Here is a 15,385-nt window from a genome sequence, read left to right on the forward strand (position 1 = left end):
GACTGTTCAGCTCGCTAACTAAAAAATATATAATAAAAACAAAATTGGTTACTTCCGCTTAGGCCAAGCCCGCAGGAAAAATATCCCAGCCCACTATAATTAAACCCACAACCCAATAACCCACCTCAACCACGCCGTCTAATTGAAGATTGCACTTTGCGAGATTTCTCGTATCAACATGGAGCAAAATAGAATTGTTGACCGCCTTGCTAATTCGGGGTATGAATAACCTTTGGGGCTTCATAATTTTGAGTCAACTCCGGATTCTATTTCGAACATCTTATTGGATGTTGTGCTAGGAAGGGCCCTTGAGAGGGCTGTGATCTGTTAATTTTTTTCTCCATGTTTTGTCTTGGTTTCGACCCACTTGTAACAAAAAATAAATAAATAATAACACACCTCAATCCACAATTTTGAATTTCGATATTTTAACTACTCTCTCTAATGTGTTTTTTAATATTTTTTATACAACAGATATTGGAGATGGGGGAATCGAACGTAATGCCATCTCTAGTCATAAGACTAAATGTAGTCCATGGCTATAATTTTAGCCCTCCAAAATATTATTTTAAAAAAAATAGTGTATGACTAAGGGCCTGTTCAGTAACGTTTTAAGGGGTTGTTTTCATTTTTAGATAACAAAAATGAGTCAAAAACATGTTCGGTGGCCCAAAAACAGAAAACACTAATAATGTTTTCATAAAATGAAGACAAGTTCATGTGTACTTGTAGAAAACAAAAAAAAGTTGTTTTCATTCTCATGGGAAACGTTTTCATAAAAATAACTCACATATTATTTCAAATTGTACTACCAGACACGTTTTCATTGTTTTTGTTTTCTGAAGATGTTTTCTAATTAATCTACCAGACGCGTTTTCATTCTATGAAAACATTCTTCAAAAATGCTCTCTAAATACATTACCAGACGAGCCCTAAATTTTTCCATCTCCAAACATGTAGGCTATATTTGTCACATCCCTTTTTCGTTTCTTTTTTTTAATTTGGGAGTGTGAGGTAAAAGAAAAACTAAAACTAAAAATTTAAATATTAAGAAACATGAAGATTGAACATTAACTTCTATTTAAACCAAAGTACTTTACATTGTAATTTTACAAGCAAAATAATAGAAAAATAACAGACTTTTAACAAAACATCCAAAACTATCCACAACTTGTTCTTCTTGTTTCCTCGTCACATTCAAAACCTGCATAAATTCATTAAGGGGTGAGCACTACATATTCAGTAGGGATCCTATGTCTTATGTAATTAGCGAGATTTATAATGTACAATTTATGCAAGGTATGAATGAACTTCAATTCTACCCAACCCGTTAATCTATATAATAGGGGGAAGCAAATCTGCATGTCCCATACCATGCATTTTACCATTGTGATTCTAAATGCCCCATTATATAAACTAACACCCATATCAGTTATCCCATAATTCCCTTTTTGCTAGTCATCTTGTCTACACCATTGATCTCGAAGCCCAAATCACCCAATCGACAATTATACTGCCGATTTCCTAATCTACTGTGCACATGGGCTTGCCTAAACTTGGTCCCTACAATGGTCAGACTCAACTACACCAAAGAACCTTCCCATTACCCTATTTTCCATAATTTCTTTATCAACTCAAGAATTCCAACCACCACCGATAACATATGAACATGTCAATATTAATCAAATTATAATGATAATTGACAACATGTAAACACCCAATATCAAGAATAATAATCAAATAAGATTACCAAGCATAATATAGTGTTCACAATATTTAATTAAATCAATTTATGTAAAGCTTCCCCAAGAAAACCCCTCCCTCAAATCCAAAGCTATTGTATAACTCCAGTCGCAAGTCCAAACACTTTGAGCTTCTCCAAAATCTCACCACATTTTAGTTCTCACTCTTTTTTTCTTTGTCTACGATTTTTAGGAAACTAAAGCAACTTGAAGAACCTATGATACAAGAAGTATTTAGGTAGTACTATTTATAGGAAACTAAAGTCTGGCAAATATATAGATGAAAGCTTAATATTGTGCCACATAACTAGCCTATAGGTTGCTAGACTACTTGGGTGGCTTGAAATAATCTGCCACCCTAAATAACCTTATGTGTTGGCTTTGTAGAGTGCTTAGTGAGCACTCTCCAGTTAAGATTATATATACAGAGAGTTTCCATTGAGGGATCCCTCAAATAAACTTATTTGAGGGACACCCCTTGTAGGCCCCACTCCGGATTGTATTTCACTATTCCAAACCGTCTATTTTGTAGATACTCATTCAAAGATCATCTCTACAAAAAATCACTTGAATCCGATATCATTTGACCACTCAATTAAGTTATTGAAATTTTAGCATTTTCTTAAAGTACCGTGTTCATTGATTTTGTAAGACACAATTGGATGTTGATACGGTTTTCGATTTGTCTAATTTTTTGTAAGGATGATCTATGAATGAAGACCTAAAAAATAGATGGTTTGGATCATTGGAAAAAAAATTGTAGAGTACCCTAAAGAACGTCCCTCAAATAAAATTATTTGAAGAATCTTTCAATAGAAATATGAATACCTATTGTGCTTACACCTCCTACTTACATATCCCACCTCATGCTCTAACTTGATTTGAGGACTCTATATTTGCAACACGTCAATCTTTAACAAATACTTAGTAAGCATAAAGGCCTTTCTAACAGCTTTTGTAAAGTGTATGTATATATATATATAATTAATATTAAATAATGCTGAAATGAATTGATATAGTTAAAGCCATGCAATAAAATTTGATAGGCTATACTAGTTAATAGCTAGATTCACGTAGCTTGCCATACAACTAATATATATTATCAATTATATAATTTTGAAAACTAATAATTATAAATATTTAATTTTATAAAATATTAATATACATATTTAAAATATATGGGGTTTCACAATATTTTAGGGCCCTCTATATTTTATTATTTTGAGAAAAACTGTGGTACAACACTCATACATTTCAGTTTTATGTATTGTTTAATTTAATTAAACTACTATTTAGAGACAATATTTCCATATATGACACGTGTACGTAGATAAGTATTTAACAAGATTTCTGATAAATTTTTTGAATGGAATGAGTGTGGGAAGTATTTGACCAAAAAAAAAAGAAGTGGAAAGTTATGAATAAGTAGAGAATGCGATAGAATTTGTAGGAAATGTGGAATGAAATGAGTGGAAAATTTTTGGATCAAATTTTGAGGTATTTATAGACATATCTTAGGTTTTTTAAAATATAAAAATTAAAGAAAAGAAAGCCAACAACGGCAAAACCAAATTTATTTATTTATTTATTTATTTATAAGAATGTTATATACATTTCAAATGTAAAAAGAGAAAGGAAAAAAAAAGTAATGCCTAGCTAACGTCATCGTGCTTTTAATATCAACCTTTGGATACGGAGTTGTACTAGATATTCTATGCTCATGTCCATACGTGATGCTTTCTCTTATTTGGCAGCATATGCAAGGCCCACACAAAAAATTGATGTGGGCTATAACTGGACTACAAGTGGCTTAGTTAAATGGCTAAATGTGGTAAATTTTTTTATAGCTCATGGATGGAGAGTTTTTATTAATTTAGGGCTACATTTGGCCTATGATCTATGATTGAAGATTACCAAAGAGCTCAGATGCATAAGGGCTCGGTTGGGAGTGCTTCTAGAAGTGCTAAAAGCGCTTTCTAACAATTGAAAGCACTTCTGACAGCGTTTAACAGAAAAGTTTAGAAGTGCTTCTAGGTCATAAAAGCGTTTTCTAAAGAAGCACCTGTCATGTGCTTCTTCAGGAAATACTCCCAAGTGCTTTATCAGGAAGCACTTCGATTTTTGATGAAATTTTCAACAACTTTATAATAAAAACGCTTTTGTTAGAAGTGCTTATAAGCAGAAGTGCTTTCTAAAGAAGTAGACCCAAACGAGCCCTAAATTAATGCTCTTAATCTTGAATACAAGGAGAGACTGACCTAACTCACATTTGATTTGTTTTCTTTCCCCACTTTAAAGACTTCCCTCTACTGTTCTATATGAATTTCATGACCTTCTTCGTCATAATATATGCGTACGTCATGATGATCACACAGTCCACTTGGAGCTCTGTGATGGGTGGGGATATACAATACACAAATGCAATGCCGGCCCGCCCCATAGCATAGCAGCATAGCCACCCTACTATATATATATATATATATATATATATGCTAATTAAATTAATAATACTACAAACGTAAATATCAAAGAAACCCTCTTCAAAGCGACATTCAAACATTAATTCTACTGACTTGACTTGGTAGTAAGTAATAATACACTCGAGGCTTCCCCGAAGTTATTGCTAATATTTTGGACCACATTTCTCTTTCAATTCACAGTCAGTTTGATTCTCTTTTTCAGCCCAAATAGTGTTGCCTTAGAATTTCTTCCCATTTTTCTTTATAAACAAAGGAAAAACAAAAAAAGGTTTTTTTAAAATAAAAAAGAAATTAAGAGACACGTCACATGGGCCCAAAGAAACTTAAAAATAAAAAGATTTTGGGCCTAATGATTCAAACCAGAAAGCCCTCATATAGGGGTCTCCCTTCCAAATACCCAATAGGCAATAAAGAGCCCTTAACGGTCTGACTGACTAGGAACTAGAAAATGATTTGAAGAGGAAGAAATGCATGGGAACGTAAAAAAAAAGTCTAAAAGAAAGAGAGCAAAAGCAATCCGTATATGACATGGTTGGTTGAATGTTAGGGCAGATGACAGAGGGACATACAGACAGACACAGGGCAAATTAGAGAATAAATTGAGTGTTATATATAAAGTGAAAACGCCGCCGTTGTTGAAAATCTCCATCTTCTAAAAGAACCATCGTCCTCGCGTTGCAACTTACTGCTGTGTTGTGTTGTCACTTAATGGTCTCTGCATATCTCGTCTTTATATATATTAATTAAATCCTGCATGCTGTGTTTGGTTTTCTTCAAATTCTTTGCTGCTTTTTGGATATGTCTTTTGTTTTGACAAATTATCTGAGTGTAACCGAAACTTGCTATTATATTATATTATATTATATTTCCATTCTTATTAGTCATTTCGATATTTTTCAAATACATTCTAAACAGTCTGTCCTAAACTCCTCTAGCATTAATGAGAGTTACTACAACCAAGACCTTCCTTAACAGCACAAATACTTAAGGAGATGGAAACAAGAGGTACATAGTTGGAACTCTTGCATATGTGCACCATTTATTTCTATCAAGCGACTTATTTTTTATGAGAGAGACGGATATAAGGGGTACATGGATAAGTTTTCCTTAGAGAGATAGAAACAAAGAATGCATATGCGTCGTGACAGGTAAGTTTTCATCTATGAATAGAGTCAGAGCGTATTACCACGCTACAAGAGTTAAGTTATAGTTGTAATTTGCATGTTTAATAAGCAATATATTAATTAATAAACCACCTTTATTCAAATAAGAGATGCCTAGAGCAGCTGAATAATAACATAGCAATCAGATTTGATATTTGTTTTCTGAATTTAGGCAAATTTTTTTTTCCATTTAGAAATTGAGACACTGTATATCCACCAAGCAGAAACTCCCATTATAATTTACAACTTAATTAATATATATACAGCAGTACTACAAGTCTTCTCAGGTCCAAATTTCAATGTCATCCACCCAAAAGTAATGAAGAATATATTTTTAGACCCTCATCATATTATCAAAATGACACACTTGACAGTGATATGCGTAGTTATAGTTAAGCTGTCATTGTATCAAAGAATGACAGATCTGCTGCAAGCGTTCTTGTATAAGGAAAAGCCTTTAGCTGGCATGGAACAAAAACTGTCATTCCAATTTCCAAATATTTGAGAGGGGAAAGAAGAAAAAGAAAAACTGTCCCAATCAAGTATTCCCATTCCACAAAACAGCAAAGTTTCATTCTATTATATCACCTTCAAAATCAGACAAGTTACTAAATTGAATAAATCACTTTAATTTATAATTACCTTGTCTTTTTTTCTTTTTTTTTTTACTGTACAATATCTGTGGCTGAAAGTAAGCTGTGACCCAATCAGAGTAAGAGTATGATAGGGTTAGCAATTAATAATTAGTGATGTAAAATCTAAAATAGATTTTGCCGTGTAATTGTTTATCGATAGTGGTTGGTTGGATTAGGTTTTTTCTTAATAATTATTGGGTCTTTTAATTATGTAATTATAAAAAGACTAAAATGGCCTTTCATATTGGGCCCCCAGCCCCAGATGCGTCTGCCAGTAGGAGAATCAATTTGCATGTAACTGAAGCGGACCTAGTAGGCGCTGCTCTTTACATGTCAGTGGGCAGAGAGAGCTCTCAAATTAATGGCAACCGCATTCTGCTAGAGCTTAAGCTGGATTTCAGCAAAACAGCCTCATCTCAAACTACCTCATATCAGTGCCCTAATATACACGAAACTGACTCTGTATATATATATATTTATAATTTCTTCGTAATTATTTTCTTTCTGGATTGTTTTCTTCAGCGTTTCAAATATTATTTATTATCCAATTATTTTTTAGAAAAAGAAATTTATATATATTCATCCATTAGTGTTAGGTTTAGTTTAGTTTTCTATTTTGCTGAAATGTTTTATTTTTACAGTGAGGTCCACTTGGGACAGGGGTGATGGAGGATAGTTTGTCTGGATGTGAGTAAGAAGATACGAAGACGAGAGAGAGAGAGAGAGAGAGAGAGAGAGGTAGCTGCTTCATGCTCCTCTCACGCACCATACCATGTCGTTATGTGGCTATGGATTGGGTCCACCGACCTGTAGGCCTCACCTCCTCTCTCTCTTCTCTCTATGGATTGATTATTTTCATTTTGTATTTTATTTAAGGGATGAAAAAATTCATAGAAAATCTGGAGAAAAAAAAGAAGAGGAAACTGTGAAAAAGATGCCAATAAAATTTAAAATAAAAGAAAATATGCTGTGTATATGTGTTACTGTATGTGCATGACACCAAATCATAAAACCATAGCAACATATCACTTTGCTCAGAAATTTTCATTTAAAACAAGAGGAAAAAAAAAGGCAGAAGAGAGAAGCATCAAATGCTTAGCTATGGAGTTGATTCCTTTTTCTTTCTCTTCAGCTCCGCTTGGTTAATCTAGTAGCTCGCAGCCAGCTTTCCTACTTTTCAAGTATTTTTCTTTCTTTGTTTCTGATCAATACTCCAAAACCTCTCCTATATATATATATACACATCACTGGTTTTGAGATAAGATTTTAGGAGGACTCAAATTGGTTGTGGGGTTGTGGTGGTTTCAGATTGCTTTGTGAGGTAAAGGGAAGAAAGAGAAGCAGGGAAAAGAAGGAAAGGGTCGGAGAATTAGAAAAGAAGAAGAGATAAATTAGATAGATGGCTGCGTCTTCTTCGTCGGTCGCACCGCTTTTCGGAATTAGAGAAGAAGATCAAAACCAGCAGATGAAGCAGCAACATTCCTCTACACCGCCAACCTCGTCCACAGCTGCAGCAGCTGCTCCACCTCAGAAGAAAAAGAGAAACCAACCTGGAACACCAAGCAAGTATCCAACAATTAATTAAAATTTTGTTTTCTTTTGTAGCTAGCAAGGATCTAACATAAAAGAAAATTAAATTAATTTCTGAATTCATTCACAAGTGTTCCTTCTTTTTTTTTTCTTTTTTTTCCCTTCGTCACAGATAAGGAACCCTAAATTGGGAGAGGAATCAATTGAAATCGGAAAAATACAGAGACACATACATATACATATATATATATATATATAGATATGTATGAAAGTTTTTGATTTAGTTGGATTGAAATGGGCACATAAGTTTATAAATAAAGATTGTCTTGTAGCATATATGTATGATTTGTTGTTGTGATTAATAAAGATATGAAATTTCTAATTTGTTGTGGTTTGGCATTTTTCATGAGAACAGATCCAGAAGCAGAAGTGATAGCACTATCTCCCAAGACCCTAATGGCAACAAACAGGTTCATATGTGAGGTATGCAACAAAGGCTTCCAAAGGGAGCAGAACCTACAGCTCCACAGAAGAGGACACAACCTGCCTTGGAAGCTCAAGCAGAAGACTACAAAAGAACCCAAACGCAAAGTCTACCTGTGCCCCGAGCCCACATGCGTCCACCACGACCCCTCCCGAGCTCTCGGTGACCTCACCGGCATCAAAAAGCACTTCTCTAGAAAGCACGGCGAGAAGAAATGGAAGTGCGAGAAGTGCTCCAAGCGCTACGCCGTGCAGTCCGATTGGAAGGCCCATTCTAAGACTTGTGGAACTAGAGAATACAGATGTGACTGTGGCACTCTCTTCTCAAGGTAATTAAATTAAATTTTAAAAAAAATTTCTTTCGCTCGTTTTCTCATTAAGCAAACATCATATCCTTAGCCAAGCCAAGCTACTTCATTTCATGAGAGAGATATGGTTTGGTTTAGGCTATTATATTTTAGCTTCCTCAAGTCATCGGTGACAAGAGAAGAAAAGGTTTTCACGCTTTTAGTATGCGTTTCATTTTCACCCTTGTCCTATTGTAATTCTTCTTCTCTTTCTCTTTTTTCTTTTTGTTTTTCTCCTGTCAATGTTTTGATTTTAAAATTTCTTCGGGGGAAGGAAATGGCAGAAAACATGCTCCCACGTGAATAATCTGTGAGAAACTGCCATGGTCGTAGTGGTTTCAGTTCTCTGGACATATATATATGTACACATACATATATCCCCACTCCAGTCGGGGCACCCAAAACCATCTAAAAGAAAGAAAAAAAATAGAGAGAGAAAGCTAGCCCCATGGTGGTACTGGTACTTGAATTTATTTTTCTTTGTTTCACCTCGGAAACAACGCCCCGCTTCGGTCTTTAGTTTAGCCTTTCCGTATTCACGTGTCGCTATGCTGCCATGTAAGAAAGAAGAGAAAGAGAGGGTGTTGCTCTCCTATTATGAGCTGCCCCAATCTCATCATAACGCTTTTCTTTCTAGGGCGCTCTCTTCCCAATTGACCATCTTCTCTTCCTCTCCCTCTCTCTAAACTGGTTTTCAGTTTGGCTTTACTTCATCATGACCTTGCAGTTTGAAAGCTGTGGTCGAAATTAAGGGTTTACATAATGGCACGCAACTGGGTCATTAATTTATTGGGTTGAGAGGAGAGGACCAGTAATTGGGGGAAATTGAGAGATGGATGGGGTTTTGGGATCTCAAGTGGAAAAAACAGACAATTCATCATGGGTTTTGTATTAACTGAGAGCATAACTCCCCAAATGGGTTTATCGATGGATTACCTTTCATCACTTGGAATACATTCTCATGTCGCATTGATTGATCTGCCAGTTCTTGAAATGGTATTTCTTGGTTGTTCATTCATTCATTTCATTCAACACTTACATTTTACTTCTCTATATTTTCTTGAAATGGTATTTCTTGCTTGTTTTTGCTATTTTTTTCAATGTGGCAGATTATATAATGCGTGTAACTGTGTATGTCATTAAATGCGTCATCTCCTTCAACATATAATCATATATACAGTCGAAATTATTGCATAATTAATTTTTGTTCACATTAGGGTTTTGATATCTATATATTTTCATTTTTATCCATTTTTGGAATTGCACGAGATTAATTTCATTTGTCAACTATGACTGCTTGTCGGTGTGATTTAGAACATCTAACGCGGCTAATTACACTGCCCTAATGCTGAAACATTGAAATATCTTTATACTACTGAAAATGGGGTAACTCACTGAGTGAATTAATTGTATAGATTTTGGATTTTATCAACACAAGTGGGGCCAATTCCATCTATTTATGGAAGTCATTTCATTTTACTTTCATTCACTTTAGTATATTTCCGTACATTTTCCAAGTTGATGTGTATGTGATAAACATGAACACTTTCTCTCCAGAAAATATATATTTAAACCTAGCTGGCTAGTGTACTGCTTTACTATTTCCACGAAATGAATCTAATGTGAGCTCTATCCAATTTTAATAATATTTGTTACGTGCTGTAGGAGGGACAGTTTTATCACGCACAGGGCCTTCTGCGATGCACTGGCTCAGGAAAGTGCAAGGCATCCGCCCAGTTTGAGCACCATTGGCAGCAGCTTATATGGGGGCAGCCTCAGCAACACTGGCCTCGGCTTATCTCATCAAGTTGTGGGCCCACCTCAAATTTCCTCACTTCAACAAGACCACAGTCAATCCAGTACAGCTGCTGACATCTTAAGACTTGGTGGTGCGGGTGGTGCTGGCGCTGCTCGGACCGGACAATTCGATCATCTCCTGGGCTCATCTTTTCGACCAGCTGCACAGTCCTCAGCATCTTTCTTCTTGACTGCCGCTGATCAGTCCACCCAACAACAATACCATGACCATGATCAGGACAAGTCATTCCAGGGCCTCATGCAATTCTCTGATAATCATCATCATCATCTTCATCAGAACAACAACAACTCAAACAACCCACCTCATCATCACTCAGCAGGAGCCAATCTGTTCAACCTACCTTTCCTTTCCAACAACACCACCAATACTACTAATAATAACAACAGTGCCACCAATAACAATTTACTAATTAGTCCTGACCATTTCAACACCAATGTAAATGGCACTACCACCGCTGCCGGAGGCAGTGAGGGTTCACATAATCTCTTCTCCGGTCACATAGTGGGCGGTGATCATATTAGCTCCGGGATACCTTCTCTCTACAGCACTAATAGTAATATTAATAATCATAATCAGCAGCAGCAGCACCATGCATCTATGGCGCACATGTCGGCAACCGCACTGCTTCAAAAGGCTGCTCAAATGGGCTCCACCAATTCAAGCAACAACACCACTGCCTCGCTGCTTCGGAGCTTCGGCAGCTCCTCCTCAGCCACTGCTAAATCCGACAGGCCCGGGGCGCTGGTTCCTTCCAGCTTAGGTGGCATGTTCGGAAGTGATCAACAGGACCAGAGCCACCTGCAAGACCTAATGAACTCGTTTGCTAATACTGGTGGCTCATCCATTTTTGTAAATGCGTCGTTTGGTGGCTACGATGCTGCAACAGCAAATAGGGCTATTAATATGGAGGAGACAAAGTTGCAGCAGCAGAACAGTCTCGGGGTGAGCAATATTGGAGGGGCTGATAGGTTAACAAGGGACTTTCTTGGGGTTGGACAGGTGGTGAGGAGCATGAGCGGAGGGTTTTCTCATCAGAGATCAGAGCACCATAGTGAACAGCAGCATGGAATGGACATGAGCTCATTGGATTCAGAAAGCAATGCAGCAGCGCCGTCAAGCCAATCTTTTGGAGGAGGTGGGAATTTTCAGTGAGAACAACATGAGCTGGAAAAAGTACAGAGATGAGGGAGGTACGTGAAAATTAGTGACGACTTTTGTAGATTAAAAATGATTATATATGATTAAAGGAGTTAGTTTTCTTTGGTAAATGTGTCCTAAGTTCACTGGCTTTCAGTACTTTTCTTTTTCTTTTCTTTTGGGTTGAAAAAACAAAAACAATAAGAAAAGGAAATTCCGACACAATTTGTTGCATGGTTACACAAAATTGAGGCAGTCATGATCGATGACCTGGAGTACAATTTGGGTGTCTCGTCTTTTTGTTTTTATATAAACATGATACTTTCTTAACTTTTATTTTGGCTGGCAGAGTCACGAGTGCTGCTGGACTTGTAAAGTGAGTGAGTCTGATGAGATAAATATCTTCTCTCAATAAAAGATGCATGTCCAACTTGTCTTGGATTACATTACACACTCACACAATCACATGCATGAATTATTTATTTACTTTAACCATTTCATTATTGCTCACCTTTTTACATCTTTTTTTTATACTTTTACTTTCTGTTCCCAACATCTTTTACGTGATGATGAGATTGACTTCTTTCTCATGTATCCGTTGAATGTTTTCTTGGAAAAATAACTTAACTTGTTTCAATTACTAATTTTGGGTTTGTTTGCAGGGAGTTAACTTTCACTCGTACCATAATTTATGCATCAAGTTCTGGCTAAGCAAATCCTGAACGCCATGAAGTTTTCGCGATGTCACACCAAGAGAATTAGTGCAGATTAATTAAGGTTTCTTCAACCTGTATATTTTCCCTTTTTTTTTGTTTTGTTTTTGGTTGAGACCTCAAAAAGTGTTTTGGGAGGCCGGGGGTTAATTTTCAAAGTCAATCAAGGCTACAACTTTTTCTTAGTTTAAATTAAATATGACTAGTGGACTCTCTGTTTCTTGTTAAACTGATGTTCCCTTTTATGGAAATCCATAGGATAGGAACTTTCGTAATTATTTTGACCACACATGCATGCAACCGTACCATAATCAAAGTTTCAAAGAGCCGTTACCATGTAACTTACACTTACAAGGATGAATAAAAAAAGATAAGAAAAACTTAATGACTCAGAAATTATCCAGAAGATGATTAATATGCACTCCTCCTTTATTATTATTATTATTTTTTATCATTTATCTTGATTTTGTTTTGCTATAGTTGAATTTTTACGAGGGAGGCTTTCTTTTGGAAATAACATGCTCAGTTAAGGAATAATTTCCATATCCATGAATAGTGAAAGATATCCCTTCCTGAACTGGCCATTAGTTGCATGCCATGGACACTATGCATGATCGTATTAAAAAGTATATATGTGCATTTGCCTTGGCCAACATTATTACTGCACAAGTTAAACTGAAAAGACGACAATAATATTGTTCGTAATTTTCGTGCCTCCTAGAAAAGTCTAGAACATTGCCTTAATTAGTAGTAGCCAAAGATCAACATATTAGTGGGATGGACGTGCGACTTGGGTATACGTACAGATCGTTAGGAAGAAACATTATACATACAGATTTTTATATATAAACAATATTTTACTTTAATCTAATCTAAACTACGGTGAGGGAAATTCGAATTTTGATACAGAGTGGAGAGCACATCCGCTCTATCCAACTTGGCTTAGCCCATATTATATATATACATATAGATTAGTTACAGATAACGTTTACCCTCTTAATTATTTAATAGATACCACCATGTATATATGTATATAAAGAGTGAATGCCATTTAATATGCTACTTCATATATAATAGACGTAAAATGCCATTTAATATGCTACTTCATATATAATAGACGTAAAATGCCATTTAATATGCTACTTCATATATATTAGACGTACGTACATATACATACTTATATCTGGAGAGAGAGAGAGAGAGAGAGAGAGAGAGCAGATGCAGTCAATTTGTTTGTACTAATAAAGAGACAAGTTTTGAAGCTTTAAACCCCACCCTCTCAAGGCCTCAACGGACGGGTCAAAAGAAATATAGAGACAAGACTGTATTATTTCTTTTTGTATTCTACTACGACTTTGGAATTTATTTACAAGACACACATATTCCACGGAACTTTGTTGACATCTCGTCTTATGCCATTCTCATTAGGTTGACTCTTTCTAGTCTTAAATATATATATATATATATATAGGTTCTTTCCATTCCACTTAAACGCCCAAAGTTGGGAAAGGGTTGGGAATAATAATTTCTCCCTTGATTTCTACCTCTCATATGATTATGATGAATGTACAAATTTACTTTATTTTTTATTTTTTCAAGTAATCCCATGGAAATTCTTACATTCATTTCATTTATTTAAAGGATTACTGTTGGCCTGTTTGGTGTGAAATAAACGAGAGAGGAAGAAGTCACGAGCCATCTTTAAAAAAGTCTCTCTCCGAGAGTCTGTGATTGTACTCTTCAAGTTTGATGTCTACAAGTGGTTTTTTATTTTTTATTTTATTTTTTTGCTTTCGGGTAGGATGTCTACAAGTGGTTAGTATGGCCTATGGCCCCACGTTTTAGACACATCTTTCTATCCATCAAAGGCCCACCATTTGGAATTGAGGATTTTGGAGAGATTGTACAAGACAGACTTCTCTTCGCTATTTATTTTTATTTCATGCTCCCTATAATATATATTTTTCTTTTTTCCTTTTGCTAGCTACCATTTTCACGGTTCAATTTAATCATTTCTAAAATAATTTAATGACAATTGATGAACCTTTTTTTTTTTTTTTTTCTTTCTCAAAACACAATTGTGTTTTGTTAAAATAGGACTGAAATTCAAATTTTGAAGTGAGGAAAAGAAAAACAAAAATACCATCCACTGTTGGAGTCACGGGCTGATGTGTACGATTCCTTTTGAAGATAGAAGAGACAACAATTACGACAATAGTAGACAGCCCCATCATCATCGATCAATTTCTTAATAATTACAATAAGGTTAACGGCAGCTATATACTACACTTGCATATTTCCTATATATCAATGTTTGTTTTGCCCTAGTCGACGGTAGTACATAATACTATATATGATATAGGGAATTGGTTTTCCCACTCTTGTTTGTTCTGTCAATTTACATTTTCTTTGTTGAAAATTATACGTTTTCACTCTTCTTTTATCCACTTACACTTCTAAAAGAGAGTATAAATGAAAAAAATATATATATATTATATGCTAAACCCAATTGGTTACGGCCAGCAGATACTCTTCAGTCCGGCCCTAAACCCAATGGCAACACACATGCATTATGCATATGATGCTCCTCTAAATTAAAATTATAAATTAATGCAGTCTAAAGTAAAATATCTATCTATATCACCAGTAGCATCAGTGAAGAAAGTTGAATATTAAACGTGACCGTGGACCTTGGTAAGGAATTAGAATGAAAAAGAATTGTTGGAAAGCGCCATCGAGGGCGGGACAATTAATTTATTTATTCATTAAACTAATTAAATATTGTCAAACCAAGCATTGTTTTGTACTTAGTTTTAGCAGTGGCTAGTAGGGTTAGGTATTAGGTAGCCGAACAAATTCTTGTGCTTATTTTTTATATGTGGGGTTCTGGGTTCGGGGTTGGGCGTAGATAATTCGTCCCCCGGCCTGACCCTCTCTCTCTCTCTCGTGCTTATGAATTAAAATAGTTGATATGATTTCTTTGTTCTTGATGCATGGCAATATTAAATTATTGATTACGGATATCTCGTAACCAGACAAATAAGAAAATAAATTCTCACTTGTCCATTATGTTGGAATGTATCCATTTTTAAGATTCTGCACAAACAGTACTGGCTCAGCTGCTAGCGCCCGTGTCTGCTGCTGTGACATTCTGATTCTGTATATATATATACATGCATGCTCAACATGGCTTACCTCACACATTAGTTAATTCAAAGTTTAATTACGGGACATCGATCTCATTACTAATATTAATTTAGATATTTTTCCTTTGATTATTTCAAAATTAAGTACCATCAGGAGAGAGAGAGAGAGAGAGAGAGATGATATTTATCC

The 15,385-nt window shown here is 35.5% G+C and overlaps 1 protein-coding gene across 2 annotated transcripts; it reads left to right on the top strand.

Annotated features, from left to right (window-relative positions):
• The first annotated feature begins 6,874 nt into the window (after positions 1-6,874).
• Positions 6,875-12,278, top strand: LOC117630884 (protein indeterminate-domain 5, chloroplastic). 2 transcript variants are annotated; one of them, XM_034363735.1, is made up of 5 exons: positions 6,875-7,201; positions 7,329-7,582; positions 7,966-8,362; positions 10,046-11,389; positions 11,999-12,278. In XM_034363735.1, exons 2-4 carry the CDS (start codon positions 7,420-7,422, stop codon positions 11,349-11,351), a joined length of 1,866 nt encoding a protein of 621 aa, XP_034219626.1. In that variant the 5' UTR covers positions 6,875-7,201; positions 7,329-7,419; the 3' UTR covers positions 11,352-11,389; positions 11,999-12,278. The 2 variants fall into 2 exon arrangements, with proteins under 2 accessions (XP_034219626.1, XP_034219618.1); XM_034363727.1 differs by having other exon boundaries at positions 6,875-7,582.
• Positions 12,279-15,385: the final 3,107 nt, after the last annotated feature.

The sequence above is a fragment of the Prunus dulcis genome, chromosome 1, assembly GCF_902201215.1.
Source record: "Prunus dulcis chromosome 1, ALMONDv2, whole genome shotgun sequence".
In the NCBI taxonomy this organism is placed as follows: Eukaryota; Viridiplantae; Streptophyta; class Magnoliopsida; order Rosales; family Rosaceae; genus Prunus; species Prunus dulcis.